The 15,954-nt window shown below is 40.1% G+C and overlaps 1 protein-coding gene across 1 annotated transcript in view; it reads left to right on the forward strand.

Moving 5' to 3' along the window:
• TLK1 (tousled like kinase 1) overlaps nt 1-15,954 on the forward strand; it is a 136,005-nt gene that overhangs the window by 117,957 nt on the left and 2,094 nt on the right. Inside the window, exons 13-20 of the mRNA XM_006265296.4 lie at nt 1,403-1,500; nt 6,051-6,132; nt 6,888-6,979; nt 7,063-7,152; nt 8,248-8,417; nt 10,563-10,698; nt 11,574-11,685; nt 11,973-12,080. Of these exons, the coding sequence (XP_006265358.1) occupies nt 1,403-1,500; nt 6,051-6,132; nt 6,888-6,979; nt 7,063-7,152; nt 8,248-8,417; nt 10,563-10,698; nt 11,574-11,685; nt 11,973-12,080 (888 nt within the window). The remainder of the gene's footprint in view (nt 1-1,402; nt 1,501-6,050; nt 6,133-6,887; nt 6,980-7,062; nt 7,153-8,247; nt 8,418-10,562; nt 10,699-11,573; nt 11,686-11,972; nt 12,081-15,954) is intronic.

The following is a 15,954-nucleotide window of genomic DNA, read 5'->3' on the forward strand; positions in this document are numbered from 1 at the left end:
AAAAATAAAAAAAGGATGTAGTACATTGAGAACTCTATAGTAACAAAATGATGGTGCTGTGCATATGCAAAGTTTTTCATGTTTAAATTAGAATTTAAACTTGTTAACTCATGTTCAACTTGTAGGAAGCATTTTTACAGATTATATAACCATTTAAACTATAAATACCAAGTGTATTTACCAAGTGTAAATAAAGTATTAGATGTTTCCTTGTTTACAAGATAAAACAGAATGGGTAACTATTTAAAGTATATCTGTAAAAGGCAAGTGCCTGGACTAAGTATTTGGAGGGCAGAGGGTGGGGGTTAAAGTATTGTGTTAGTTAGGGACTGTGCTTCTAAGTCAGGTGGTTTTGAAAATCCCACCCTGGGCAGGTCTATATGAGTGCAGATATTTATTTTTCTGGGGACAAGTAGCAATGGCACAAGGTGTGTTACTGCTACTTGTCCTAGGGGAACACCTATGTCATGCATGCTTTGGCACACAGCAGGTTACCCCAGCTGGAGCAGGGGAGCACAGTTACTGGCCCCAGCAGCTTGTCCTGGGGGCCTCAGGGAACTGCAGTTGTATGCTTCTGCATCTGGGAGCCTGGCCAGAAGCTAGAGTGTGGCTCCAGCCAGCTAGACTCTGTTTTTGGGCAGCGCACACTGCTGCCACATGTACCACCCTGGTTTTTTCGTGTGGGTTTTTTTGATCCCTGAATCTCCTGGGGTCAAGAAAACCTTCTGTGCTGCAAAGTAGCAGTACAGGGAATGCCTACATGCATGGTGTGTGGTACCGCAGACTGGTCGGTGGCATCACATATTGCACATCCACACTCATCTGTATATGGCCCCTGTGTCTTTGGCAACATACATATTGCAGGTGAGATCTTATTAATACATACATGGGAGAATTTTTTGAAACTACAAAAATTCTTTGATAAATTATTCATTAACAGATGAAGTCAATCTTTATTTCTTGCTTTGTTTCACATGTGAGCTTCAAAATATATTAAAATATTTTAACATAAGTTGTAGATTTGTACAAAATCTTAAAACTGCACATCTCATTTTTTTTCTACCTTATGAGTCCCTTTCAGGCCACTTTCTAAGTAATCTCTCTTTCTGACTGAGGTACAAGACCAGCTGCCTCTTAGTTTGAATAGCATCCCTACAGTGCAGAACAAAACTCTGAGCATCCTACCACTTACAGGTTTCATGGAGGGAAAGGTTACTTGAAATAGGTTTGTCTTATCTCTTTGAATTTCTTAGACATGAAAAAAGCAGTTCTGACTTCTAGTTCAGCAGGATTTCATGATGTAACATTCCTCCATCACCACTTGTATTGATATATGGGTAAAAATATCCTTTTCAAACAGGGAGCAAATTGAGCTTTTATGGTTCATTCTTTTCATTTGCAGGAAGAAGCTGAAATACAAGCAGAACTTGAACGTCTGGAGAGAGTTAGAAATCTTCACATACGAGAACTAAAAAGAATAAACAATGAAGATAATTCACAGTAAGACACTAGATTTTTGCTTCTGAGTGTTTAAGACTTATTGTATTTTTTAAAAACTGCATTTATCTAGAAGGAAAGAGGATATGCCATAACTTTCTTTAATCATTTTTTTATGCATCTTATTTTCAATTAGTCTGACTTTTAATTAAAAAGTGATTATAATACAGTAAATATACTAAGAGCTTACAAAATATATGGGGGATAAGGCACAGACCTGAACTGTGGAAGAACGAAAACCAGCTAACTCCCATACAAAGAATACTTATGGGAGAACCTGTAATGTAACCTACTTACCTAATAATAATGCATGAAGACAGTGGAATTTTAATTCAGTGGCAGAAATTGTATGATACTGTACTATTTGGGGGGCAGGAGTTAGTGTGGTTTATATATTTATCCTGTATGGGAAAGTATCTCAAATTACCAAGTTATCTGTGTACGATACATCTGTTTCTTTCAGTATTTGAACATGTATGGTAATCTGCTATCATGGTCAAAATAGCTAAACTTTGCTAGATTAAATGAATGAAATTAAGTTGTCACCAGTGAGAGGACATTCTGAATTGAAAGATTTAATTCATTTAATTTTAATTTATTACTCTGTTGCATATAACAAAGCCTTGCATCAAACTTCATCATTTTCCAGTGTTTTAAAACCAACAGTAATACAGTTAGATGAATATTTAATATGTAATGTTTTTAAATGGTTGCTGTTTCCTGGGAGAGTACAGAAAACTTTAATTACCTTGTAGCTGTAGTACCAGGGCTGCTTTGTGCTTCTGTTTTGGGTACAACAAGTAATTGACATTGAAGTCATACATTTCTGTGACCCATACTGCCAAATTTCTGTTTTATGGGAACAGACAGCCAAGAAGTAACGTAGCACTAGCTATAGAAAATACCAGAAGCATACCTACTGGATTATTCTAAGCATGGATTTCTGTTTTAACTTCTCTACTCAACTGATCTCAGGTGGGGGAAGGAAGGGGGGGAATTGCATGCTTTCTGAAAGCATACCCATCCATCTTAGAAAGCATGATGGATTTAGGGAGTTTGACTCTGGAAATTCTCAGGCAAAGTAACTTTGTCTTAACCAAATACTGAAACGTCTTTGTCCTTAGTAATTGTCTGGTAAAGCAGGAGTGGGCAATTATTTCAAGCAGAGGGCTGCTTACAGAGTTTTTGGCAAGCTGTCGAGGGCCACATGGGTAGCACCGCCCTTTGACAGGTTCCCCGCCCCCGGCAGCCAATTTGGGACTGGAAGTCCCACCCCCCTAACCCCTGACTTTTGCCACCAGAAGTCCCTCCCCTTGCCCCCGGGAGTACTCCTTTCAGCAAGGGGTTTTGCCATCTCAGAACCAGAAAAATACCAAATTATATTCTAAAAATCAAATATCTACAACATTCATTAATTTGATTTCAAAAAGTCTTTTTGTCCTGATTTATGTGTTTGTGTAGTGCACATAGAGGTGATCACATAATAGCTTAAAATCAAGTCTTACTCTTGTAAACTGTTGGGGGTGTGGCAGGTTTGTGGAGGGCTGTGGTTGGGTGTGGGGTAAAGGAGCATGTGGGTGTGTGCGAGTATGTGGGGTGTAGGTGGGTATGAGGTTTTAACGAGCACGCACATACCATTCCATTCCTTCCCCGCCCCTCCCCAAACTCCTGGCCCTGGGGTACCAGCACACCCTTGCTCCCATGGTCCAGTGATACAGCCAGGGGCCACATGGTGCTGGAGCAGCTGCATGCAGTGAAAGCTGCGGAAGGCAGACACTTCCAGGTGGGGTGGGGGTTGGGAGTGGAGCGGAGCCAAGCTAGTCTTTCTCCTGACTCCTACCAGCTTCCCCTGGGTCCTACTGCCCCTGGCTCCTGTCGTCTTTGATAGGGAGCCTGGAGCAAATAAATATTAATTTTCTAAACTTTGTAGGTGCCCCACAGGCCAGATAGAATGGCCTGATGGACCAGATCCGGCCTACGGGCCATATTATGCCTGCCTCTATGATAAAGGTTATATGGTAGATAGTAGGTAGGTGAACAACCTGAAAATATTTGGGGGGAAGGGGTGTGTGGAATGAATAGGGTCATAAAATCTATTCCATAAAAATGAGTATGAAGAACGGGAAACTTAAAATACATATATATGCCCCCCTGCAACCCTCCCTGCCACCATTGTGTTATATATAGATATAATATTTTATATAAAATATTTGCATATTTAAAATAGCCGATTGAGATACATGCACACACATATATCACACAACAGTGGCGGTTTGGGGGGGCACACCGAGCCCAGCCTGGAAATGGCATCTGGGGGGAAAGGGGGCAGCCCAGTTCCGAAACAGCAGTGGGGAGGGTGGGGGGGGGCAGGCCCAGCCCCACAGTGGAATGGGGAAAAGGGAGGGCAGGCCCTGCCCCGAAGTGTGGGGGGGGAAGCTGGATGCAGGCCTCTGTCCCCACCTGCGCTGCCCGCTCATCATTCTTGATGGGCAATTGGCTAGTATATGTATATATTACTACTTTGAAGAAAAAAGATGTAACTTTAGGAAATGCCATTTATTGGCAGAAAGATGATCAAATTCCCCCCTGAACTGGCAGCCTCAGAGTTGTGGAGGGAGGCTTAGTTTGGGCTCAAATTGAAAAGTAGTCTTTAGTTTGTTTAGGATTTAAATTTTGTGTTTTGTGTCACTTTTTTTTATTAGACCAACTAGATCATTGAGAGAGAAGTCTGACAAGCTTTTGGGTACACACTGCCCTTCATCTGGTCTAGGGAAGAGGCAGACAGCTTGGGCTAAATAGCAGATAGAGAAAAAGCACATGGATTACATATGAAACCTACTGCTTAAAGGAATGGAAATATTCCCAGCACCCCCATTACCTCTTCCTAGCCTTCAAACAAACATCAAGTCTGGCCCAACTCATCATAGAAAGCAAACTCACTTCTGATCCATAAACACCAAATGACACAACCCTGCCTTATCAATAGAGGCAAAATCTATAAACACATCTCTACAATCAACACCTCCCCACAATGAAACCATCTTAATCTACAGATCCTATGTGCGCCTGTTGCAGAATGTGGTGCATCTCATCTAGTGCACCTGATGCCCTCATAGAAACTTTGTGGTTGAAACTAGACAAAGGCTATGCACCTGGAATGAACTCTCGCAAAAGAGATGCACAAACGCTTGTAAGAGAACATTTTTTGTATAGCCCAACACATTCCCTTTCTGCCTTCACAGTCCTCAGGCTCAAGGGAAGTCTATGAAATAATTTCAGAAGACAGGCCTGAGAACAGAAATTCATAACCTTACTGGACAGTAAAAATATGGACTAGACATAGTTGATGGTGTTATGACTCGTTACTTATCTCTATATTCCACCAGTAATAATGATTTTTTCCTTTTTTGAAGGTCTTGCTCTTCCACTAGTTAGATTAGCGGAATTCTTGGACCATCATGGCTGCAAATTCATTTTAACTCTACGTACTGCTTAGATTACCTATTCTACTGCAGTTCTTTCTGTCTTTAGCCATTCATGAAAGTGTCTTGCTGCTCCTTATTCTTCAGTTCTCCTCCATTCCTTAAGCAGGCTCTTTTCATTTACATGGAGCAGTGGTCTCCAACCTTTTTATAGTGAAGATCACTTTTTGGCACCCCAGGATCTTCTGCCCCCCCCCCCCCCCCCCGGGTTCCCCCCATCTCTCGGACAAGCCACCCAGGCTCTGACCCTACTCGCCCAGCCCAGCCCGGGCAGCAGAGGGCATAGCTCAGCCCTCCCATGTGCGTCCTGCTGCTCCCGATCATGGAGCCTCTTACAGACTGAGATCAACTGTCAGAGGCTCCACGATAGACTGGCTGGTGACCACTGACATAGAGTATATTGTTTTGTTCTGTTCTCTGTTTAGCTCAAGCTGTTTGCCTCTTCCCCCATGCCTGAGGAAGGACAGTTGTGGTCCCAAAAGCTTGTCAACTAACTGTATAGTTGGTCCAAAAACCTTTGCCTCGTGTAGGTTAGATTGTAAAATGCATTTTGTTGTAGGTGCCCAGTAGAGTTAACAGTCCAGCAGTTGTACAGTTTCCTGATAGACTAGAATTGGAAATGGGTCAGAAGTTATCTCCTCAGGAAGGCAAAGCATGGAACTAGGGTTTCCCATGCCTGGTACAGTGAGGAGACGGCTCCTCCCCTTGTAAGAGAAGGGGGTCCCAACAAAGGTACTCAGCCAAGCTATTGGGATTGGAAACTGAAGCCATCCTTCTACATGAGGGTACACATTAGAAAGAAAAGATGGCCTGCACTGGACAAACTATTTTGTCTGGTATCCAGATATGAGGTAATAAAGTAATGCCTAGTTAAATTGCATGCTGTGTTCCTACATTCTGGGACAAAGAATGAACTGTTGGACAGGAAGTATTAAAGGAATTCTGAAAGTTTTCAAAGACATCTAGATAAACAGGACTTAAAAAATTACAAAGATTTGAAGGGACCAGATTTCAAGGCCTACTCCTATATCTCCACAAAATTACTTGACAACTTCTTACTTTTCTTTTAAGGTTCAAAGATCATCCTACGCTAAATGAACGGTATTTGTTACTGCACTTACTTGGGCGAGGTGGCTTCAGTGAGGTATACAAGGTAATGTGGATTTGGGCCTGCAGTGTAATATTTCATAGCCACATAAGTTTTTTGTACTTAATTTGGTTAGCTTTAGTCTTAAATGAGCCAGGAGGATTTTAATATGGTAGTATTCTTAAACATTACCTGGGAAAACTCCTTAATATGTGGGGAAAAAGCATCACTGCACTTCAAACTAATATAACCAATATGAAGCGTTTTGTTGTTAAACAGTGAAGGAGTTGGGTTTGTGACTGGAGACTTGATAAATGCACTAAAAATGCAACAGTTTGCATAATTAGGAATTTGCAGTACAAAATATGAAATGCAGCCAATAGAAGGTGATACATGGCAGTGAAGTACAGTTTTTATTAAAAGCAAATATAGATATTACCTTTTGTCATAGTTTTACTGTATATTAATCATATATTTTTCTTAATGTAAAATTGGTAGAAGCTTTCAGGAAGTACTAAGGAAAGTAGAAATTGTCAATGATAATGATAACTTAATAGAACACCATCTCTCTAAACTGTATGTGGTGTTATATTGTTACTTGAAAAATATATCATTTTTACACTTCAAATTAATCCACTCTTCATGATTGTCAAAATTTCTTTAACAGTATATAATATTGTAGTGACACATCTCTATAGTTTCATTTTGCTTACAGTTCTTATTTAGATCTGTGGATCATGTGCTACATTTGTACCTTTTTATTTGTTGTGTTTTAATTACCTTTGGTTGTAACTGTCCATTTTCTCTTTTGCTCTTTTAAGGCTTTTGATCTTTATGAACAAAGATATGCTGCTGTGAAGATTCACCAACTTAACAAAAGCTGGAGAGACGAGAAGAAAGAAAACTACCACAAGTAAATATTAATGATTTATGGTTCTTATGGTAAATTGAACAGTAGTCTATTGATCATGAAAAGTTAATATATTGTCTTTTTAGACATGCCTGCCGAGAGTATAGAATACACAAAGAACTGGATCATCCCAGAATAGTTAAACTATATGACTACTTCTCTTTGGATACAGATACGTAAGTATTTAAAATTACACCGATTTCCAAACTTGTCAAATATTTGTTTTTTGAAATGGTGACTGTATTGACTCTCAGATATCCTCTGAATTCCTATTCTGGATTATTTTTACTTCAGATAAGGGGACTGGAACTTTCTTAAAAGTGTCCTAAATAGATGCAGGCTTTGTCTAAGACAACCAGAAGGCTATCTATCTTCTGAAGACTCTCTTGCCTTGATAAAGGACATGCTAGGTCAGCAACCATTTTGCCTGTAGTGCAAGCCTGTGTTCCCCTTCCTCTTCCTCCCCTCCCACCTCCAGCAACTATGCTTACCCTTTCCACTGATTCCCAGACCCCCTGCAGTGAGTGTAAGCACAGATATGGCAGAGATTCAGGCTCCTCAGTGGAGGGGAGTACTCTAAAGGAGATGATGCACAGTGCAGCTTCATGCTGCTGATTTCTACTATGCCACATTGGACATTTGAGTGCTGGATCAGACTTCCTCCTGGTCTGGATTCAGCCCATGGACTTTTGGATGATGAACCCCATGCTACAACATCAGTTTTGGCCTCTGGTAGCTAGTGGTATGCTGATTCAAGGCAGAGCTATAATCAGTACCTCAGGAAGGCTGTTGTAATGCAGGTAGGCCACTAGGGTTAAATTATTCCGGGAGCCCTTCCAGCACACAGCGCATCCCAAGACTTGGAGATTCCATCAATACCATCATGCAGCTCTTCCTCTGGGCTGCAGTTACTAACAGCCACAATGCAGGATTTTACCTTAAGCAATTAAACATGTATTTTTATCAAGAAACTCATCTAAGTATACAAGAAGGAAAGATTTACTTGGCCTTTTTAGTATTTTGGGATTTTTTTTCTTTTAAACAAAAATGCTTTGACTACTAATATGAGTTTTTATAAAATAATTGGTATGCCTAGATCCTTTTATGCATAATTAGGTTTGCAGATATTCATGTATGTGAATTTGTTAAACTTGTCAGCATCAGACTTCACTTATTTTTTCGTTATGCAATTATTTGATTGCAAATGATTGTGCAATTAGATAGCAGTTTGTAATCTGTTTTATCTAACTCTATCTGAATTTTTACTCTAGGTTTTGTACAGTGTTAGAATACTGTGAAGGCAATGACTTGGATTTCTATCTCAAGCAACATAAATTAATGTCAGAGAAGGAAGCTCGGTCCATTGTAATGCAAATAGTAAATGCACTACGGTATCTCAATGAGATCAAGCCCCCTATTATACACTATGATCTTAAACCAGGTAAATGAGAAATGCTACAGTTGGAATTACAAATAATCTTGTTCTTATATGTTATTTGTAATTCATGTTGAAAAATCTCATTAACTTCTACCTGTCCTTTCATTTAGAATTCCTCCAAAATCTGGCATCTTCTCTGCGTTCTGTTGCTAAATCCTTTAGTCTTTTCATTGGTTATCTCTTGCCTCACTCATAAGATCACAGACTGATGCAAAAGGACTAAATTTAGTCCTTTATCCTATGGGATAAGTTCCCAGAACTTGTGATGGAACCATATTTTTAGAAATGTAAAGATAATACATAATTGGTTGTTTCATTCTCCTCTAGTCAGTTCTGAAAAATATTTTCTTTCTCTGCTTACATCTTTTTTTACCTACTTGCAATTTTCGTTGGCAATCCATCTCCTTTACATTGAGTTCTAGCTCCTAGGCCACTGGCACATGTTATGCTTATGGTGTGATTAACCTGTTAAGCACACCAGAAAAAGCGCTACATGTTCAGCCAAATTATGGCACTGTAAGTGGCAAACTAGGCACAGATTTAATCCATACAAAATGTGGAACTTTATGGCTTTTTTTTTATGGTGCCATAAATTGAACAGGATTAGCATGGGCATGGGGGACAGCACTGGGACAAGGGCTGCCCAGCTTCCCATGCCAAAAATTGGTTGTCTGGGAGATGCACCAGTTGCGAGGCTCCCTAGTGGGAACACTTACAGATAACACTTGCACACAACACTTGCATCTAGCAGCCTTTCCTGCCTTGCCTAGCAGTCCCTGTGGGCAACTCCCCTGGGTAAGGCATTTTAAAAAGTAGATTTCCAGGGAGCTGGGATATGTACCAGTGATTTGTAGGCCAGGGCACAGAGACCATGGAATGGGGGAGAGGCTCTGTGATTTCTAAAACAGGCAGCTGGGTAGTCCTGGGGATCTGCATGGCCAGTCCTGACAATCAACTGATTATTGAACCTAGCCCTAGACAGACCCAGTCTGGAACTTTTCAGTGACTAAGGGGACAGTCCTGGGATTGGGACAGATATCTCCCCTGCCCTATCCTTAGGATTGGGTTGGGGCAGCCCCACAATACCATATTTTGAATCAGAGGAATTTTATGCCTGTCCCATATACTCTACCTCCTGCCAGACGCATGTGGCATGGCAGAGGGTGTGATGTTGATGGAGCATAAAATTCCCCTTCTCTCTCTCTCTCTCTCTCTCTCTCTCTCTCTCTCTCGCCCTCGACATCATACATAAGTCCCTGTGTAATTAACCTTCCTCTTGCTGCAACCTCTTCTTCTATGCTGTTTTCTGACGCCTTCTTGCATTCGTGATAATAACCAAGTTCCTTCAACTCTCCGTAAATCGTGGTCTATTAATGTAGTTTTCCAACAATGATTAATCACAGAGTAAATAGAAATGAGTACTATATTAACCAAACAATCTAAAGATCTGTACCATTTTCTGTTCTGGGTCTGCATTTGACAAACAAATGTATGTGATTTTCTACTCCTTTTATGCATCTTACATTGATAAAATTCCTTAAGACACTTAGTAAAACTTTATTAATATGGATTTGTTTCAGGTATGGTGGAACAATCTAATACATGTGCATTTCTGTGCAGGTCAAGATTATCATATAACAATTCAGAATGTAATTGTTAATGCAATATAAGATTCTTTTCCCAAAAAATTAAAGAACATAAAAAGAACAGCTTGCACAATAAAAGTATAATAGCGAAAGAACAAATATAAGTGATAAATACACTGTACAGCTTAAAACCCTGGGTAAAATCCTTGGTTCTACCACCAATTTTTTCACAGTCCTGGTGGCATATAGGGACCTTAAAGCCAGCATACCATAGATGGAAAAGATCATCATACCCTGAGTGTGACTGTGCTCTAGTGTTTCCCAGATAACCAGTTGGTCCTGACTGGGGGAATCTAGGTGCATTCCAGGTGGAAACCATCTCAGAGACTGCTCTAAATTTTGCTAAGGGTCAGAATGACTCCAGATTTGAGGGTGAAAGGGGCAAAGTGGAGGGTTGTAAAGTTGCCTTTACCCACTCATTATACCAGACTACTGAAATTGTACTTATTTAGTTTTCTTCTAATGCTAGATTTCCATATTTATAATTTTTCTTTCTTATTAGGTAATATTCTTCTGGTAGATGGAACAGCATGTGGAGAAATAAAAATCACTGATTTTGGGCTGTCTAAAATAATGGATGATGATAGCTATGGTGTGGATGGAATGGACTTGACTTCACAAGGGGCAGGAACTTACTGGTAATTTTAATTTTGGAGAAAGTTGTTGAAATTGTCTATCCTCATCAGATGCCAGGGATGCTCATATAAAAATAGTTCTACTGAGATATCTAGGGCTAAAAGCATTTGAAAATAAAATGGATGCAAGGGAAAACATTTTAATGCAGCATTTACCGTGTGAATCTCAGTATTGCAAAATGTCACAGAATGATAACAGGAATTAATTTAGTGAGATACAATACTGAACTAGGTGGATCTTTGATTCCTTTTAGTACTGCAGTTCCTATATTTCTGTTTTCATCCCTACCATACAAGTTGGTTCATACTTCTCTCAGTCTCCAAGGAAGCCATCAGCCCACATATGCCTCATTCACTCAATTCCAAGACAAGGTCCGTTTCCACCCCCGCCACCCCACCCCCTCCATTTAATATGCAGGGAGGAGAGGAGGGGCAGGGAGCTTCTCATCTTGGAATTGAGTACAAACCAGAGTGGGGAAGGCAGCTGCTGCAGTAGTTCCAGCCCCAACCCCAGGTTAGAGCCAGAACCACAGCTGCTGCCTGTTTCCCTCCCTGCCCCCCCCAGCCTCTACCCCCTACCCAACCTCTCCACTGCAGCCTCTGCACTCCCAGGAATTCCAGTAGTTGAGGTAATGGATTTGAGTCTCTTATACTTCATGTTAATTTTACATTCTGAAATTAGAACTGTCTTCCTATAATGGTTAGCCCTGTTCTCTGTCTGACCCTGAAGACAACTGCAACATTAGTCTTGGTTGTGGGGGGGTGGGGAAATAAACGGATGTCAGTATCATAGAACTGAGTTCTATGACTTCAGTTGAATGCATGTTTTCTGGCCTACCTACTTGCAGAGACTAGAGTTTGGGTTTTATTTTCTTCAGGTATTTGCCTCCAGAGTGTTTTGTAGTTGGCAAAGAGCCACCAAAGATTTCTAATAAGGTTGATGTATGGTCTGTTGGAGTCATCTTTTTCCAGTGTCTTTATGGCAGAAAGGTAAGAAAAAACCTTTCTGAATTTTAGTATAAGTTTGTCTATTTGCTTTCCCCCTATGGACCATAAGATTGTAGTAATAAAAAGCTTAATCTCTATGGAAAATGCCTTGTGCTTGTTTAGTTTGTCCTGCAGGAGGTAAAGAAACAAATAATTGTGCCTGACATAAAATAGCATTTTAGTGAAGGATTAGTAGGTATTTTTGTTAGCACTTAGACAATTTAATATAGCGTGAAATTGAGATACTTGGACAGCTTTCATGAAGACATTTATCTGAATTTATTTTTCAGCCATTTGGTCATAATCAATCACAACAAGATATCCTACAGGAAAACACAATATTAAAAGCCACAGAAGTCCAGTTCCCAGTTAAACCTGTCGTAAGCAATGAAGCCAAGGTAATATTTTGTAGGATCTCTAAGTAGCATGAAGTAAATATTGAATGTATTGTTTTTAGAGTACCCCTTGCTTCCAAAGAAGTAAATAAAATTCTCACTAATATAGGGGTATCTAATATGTAAGGATCTCCATAAATCGCACTGGAAGTGCTCCCACAACAGCTCCTTTAATGTTTTTCATTCAGGCACACCTCCCTCCTCCAGCCCGATTGGCAGAGGAGTCCTGCCAGCTGGGCAGTTCGCTGCTGATCAGCAGTGAGGTTTTCGCTTCCCTAGCAGTCAGTAGCAAACAGCCTGGCTGGCGGGGCCCCTCCTCCCATTGAGGCGGGGAGCAGAAAGGGGCAAACAGCAAAATGAAAAACATGGAAGGAGCTGCTGTGGGGGGGCACTTCTGATATGATTTAAGGAGATCCCTACTCATGTGGAAAAATATGATGGACAAGTATCTTTGGTAATTCTCTTTCATTTAATTATTTCTTTTAAGATTTACCCAAAGTCAGGTCGTAAAAAATTATGCATTGGCAAAACTGACTTGATCTCTTTGCAGCTACACTCTAAAGGATTCCAGACTACTTCAAACAACCACTCAAAAATGCCTCAAATGCCATCTACTTTTCTTTTTCGCTGGAATTACCCTGCTTGTGTTGGTCTTGTTGCTTCATAGGGACATCTAATGAAGACTTTTCATTAAAAATACAACCTGCTTCTGAAAATAGTGAATGTTTAAATTGTCTCGTCTTATCAGTAGGGACCTCAAATCACAATTTTTGCGGATTTTGCAGAAATTGCAAAATCTTGCATTGCCTGTGAAATCCACAACAACAAAAACTTACTGAAAATAAAATGCTGGTTCCCCAAAGGGAGACAACAGTCCTCATGGCTTCTGTGGCCCAGCTGTGCAGCCTGCTGCCGAGATGGGGTGTGGGGATGGGGAGTTCTCTGCATGAAGGGAGTCGCAGGTGGCTGTTGCCTCTGCCCCTTACCACTGATTGGCTGAGAGGGCTGCCTATCATACAGCCCCAGCCCTTTCCACCAGTCGGCAACGAGGGGCAGGGCTGCATGGTGGACAGCCCTCACAACCAATCAACAGTGAAGGGCAGAGCCACTAGGGATCCTTGGCCAATTGAGGGGGAGGCAGGCTTCTGTCATGATAAAAATGGTGGCTGGCTCTGCAGCCTGCTAGTGAAATTGGCCAGCTGCCTCCAAGTTGAGTAGAGCCCTACTTAGTCTGAAGAAGCAGCTTGATTTCTGAAATAAATGTACCTGAAAAATGTTCCTTGTACTAGTGGTCCCTTTAAAATTCATAGCACACTTGGCATGCTAACTCAGGGTTGGTTTTTAGAAATTAATTTCTTAGGAGAGTAGCTTGATGATGGCTCAAGGGACAAGAATATCAAAATATTTAATCTGCTATAAGGTATGTGGGATAGAGATTTCTACATTTAGAACTTTTCTACATTTGGAATTTGGACTTGTAGACACATTCTGGTGCAAATACTAGGAACCAGCAAGAAGCCTGCTTAACTTTCAGATTTACAGACCAGACCAAACCAGCTGGAAAAAAAAATCTTTATAATCTAAAATTTTGGTGTGAAAAGCGTGGAGGAACAATAAATATGGAACCTAGAATAACATTTTAGTAGTTTTTAGCGTGCAAATTCCACTTTAAAATAATTTTCTGTCACTTATTTTAAAAAAGACATGCACTTATGGCAACGCAGAAACATTAAGGCAAAGAGTCTAAAAACAAACCCCTTTCCCAAGGAACTTGTAAACTATTCGACAATTAATTGATCTTTAAAAAAGGCAAGTAAAATGCTCAAGAGCTGCTTAATACTAAAATATTAACAAATAAATGGGATTTTTCCCTTTATTTTCCAGTAGAAAGTAACTCACTCTTTTTATAAAGATCTGTATTTTATTGCATGTGTAATAGCTATAGTAAATTCTGATGGGACTACAATGTGAAGGTCTAGTTTCCCTGTAACTTAACATTGAATATTTTTCTTTGATCTTCATTTTTTATTTTGGGAAAAAAGGCAAAAGACTGAATTGCTTTACCAGGAAAAGGAGGTTCCTTCTGCCCTAGTCTTACCATAGTTTATTTTTTAATTAAATACTAATTATTATGTTCCTGGTGTGTTAATTAATTCTGTGGCACTAGTAGGTGGGATTTCTCATCAGTAACTGTCAAAGCTTTAGCCCCCACAAGGCTGAGGAAATTTGTGTTTTTGCTTGCTGTGCAAGTAGCTAGTGCTGGGCATTTGACTAGGAAACTAGCAGTAGGAACTGGCATTGCAGAAGGATTGATACTAAATCTAGAGACCCAGATGTAAGCCAGCTAGTGTCGCAGTATTTAAAATTCTGAAGGTAAAGAAAAATGCTCAGAGCTGATAGCAAATGATAAAATGAACAGAGCCTGTGATTTTGTTGAAAAGGTAGTTTGTGCAAGTACCTGGTTTTGTTGGGGCTTTTTTTTTTTGCTGGGGGGTGGGGGGGGAACACAGTAGCATTAGACATTTCTAATGAACATGACATCCAGTATTATCTAAATTTAAAATTTTACTAGCTTCTGTCATGATTAGACAAAAATATAAAAAAAAAAAAAAAAAAAAAAAAAAAAGTTTATTAAATTAGAGGAGTGACTAGCATACAGTAATACACTTGGGTTCTCCTCCCGTCTCTGATTTACAACAGATTTTTCTTCAGGTTCCGCAGACCAAAGTTAGACATCTTTACATTCTAAAAATGTTACCTACCTTCTGCTCACTTCTTATTTACCATCTGATTCTCTGAAAAGGATATACTGGATTTGGGGCTCAATAGTCTTTGTCAGTGTCAGATGATGACAGTCATGTCATCATTGCAGAGCCCTCTGGAGGTTCTATCTTGGTCCTGCTCCTGAATTTCAGGGACACTGCTATAGCTATCTTTATCCTCAGAGAATATCATTAGATCTTTGGAAAAAAACCAAACTTTTCAAGCAGCACTGAATGGAAGAATAAGCATCTGATTATACCAAACTCATTAGCTTGCATACCTGGTACATTTTTGCTCCATCTTTTCAATCCTTTTTCATTTGTTTCTGCTATTTGGTCATCATTTTTAGGTGACATTTGCAGTGTCTTTTTTGTGATTTAAGGATGCTGATTTGTTTTTGTGTAAATGTGGATTCCACTTTGTTTCTGTCTATTCATTATATTTTTGAAGATTAATGTTTAAAGTAACCTTAGATTTGCTGTTATAGGTTGACACATCAATCAACTACATACTTATTAATATTGTAGAATCACTAGTGTAGGCCAAGAATAAAGGTGAACAGTAGAATTGTAAACCACTGTAGATGTTTGGAAAAGGAAGTCATAGGATTGACCTTGAGAGGGTACAGATTTCTGGGGGCCTGCTAGTTGATTGCTCATTACCTTGTCTCACTGAGGCCAGATATTTATTACATTCATCGTGCTCTCTCATGTTAAAATAATGTGTATTGCAAGGGTCCATACATTCACTGTCGTATAAAAAAAAGGCCAATCCATCACAAAAATGGCAGATCTGTGACACAAGTTACTTTTTCAAACAGCAACTTCTGTTGTGGGAAACTTCTGCAACAAATGTTAACGTTCGTACAGGTTTCTCTGTATTGCACAGTATTCTGCGTGGTCCTGCAGCTAAGGAGCTGTCAGGGAGTCCTGCAGGGACCAGCTTGCAGGTTAGCTCCATCCGCCATTGCCACTGGTCAGCAGATGAGGCTTGAGTAGCTGTATGGCAGGGGCAGGCAATTATTTTGGGCAGAGGGCCACTTACTGAGTTTCAGCAAGCCATCGAGGGCCTCGTGACAGGCAGCCCAGGGCAGATAAATGTTAATTTCCTAAAT

The sequence above is a fragment of the Alligator mississippiensis genome, chromosome 4 (genome assembly GCF_030867095.1).
Source record: "Alligator mississippiensis isolate rAllMis1 chromosome 4, rAllMis1, whole genome shotgun sequence".
NCBI lineage: Eukaryota > Metazoa > Chordata > Crocodylia > Alligatoridae > Alligator > Alligator mississippiensis.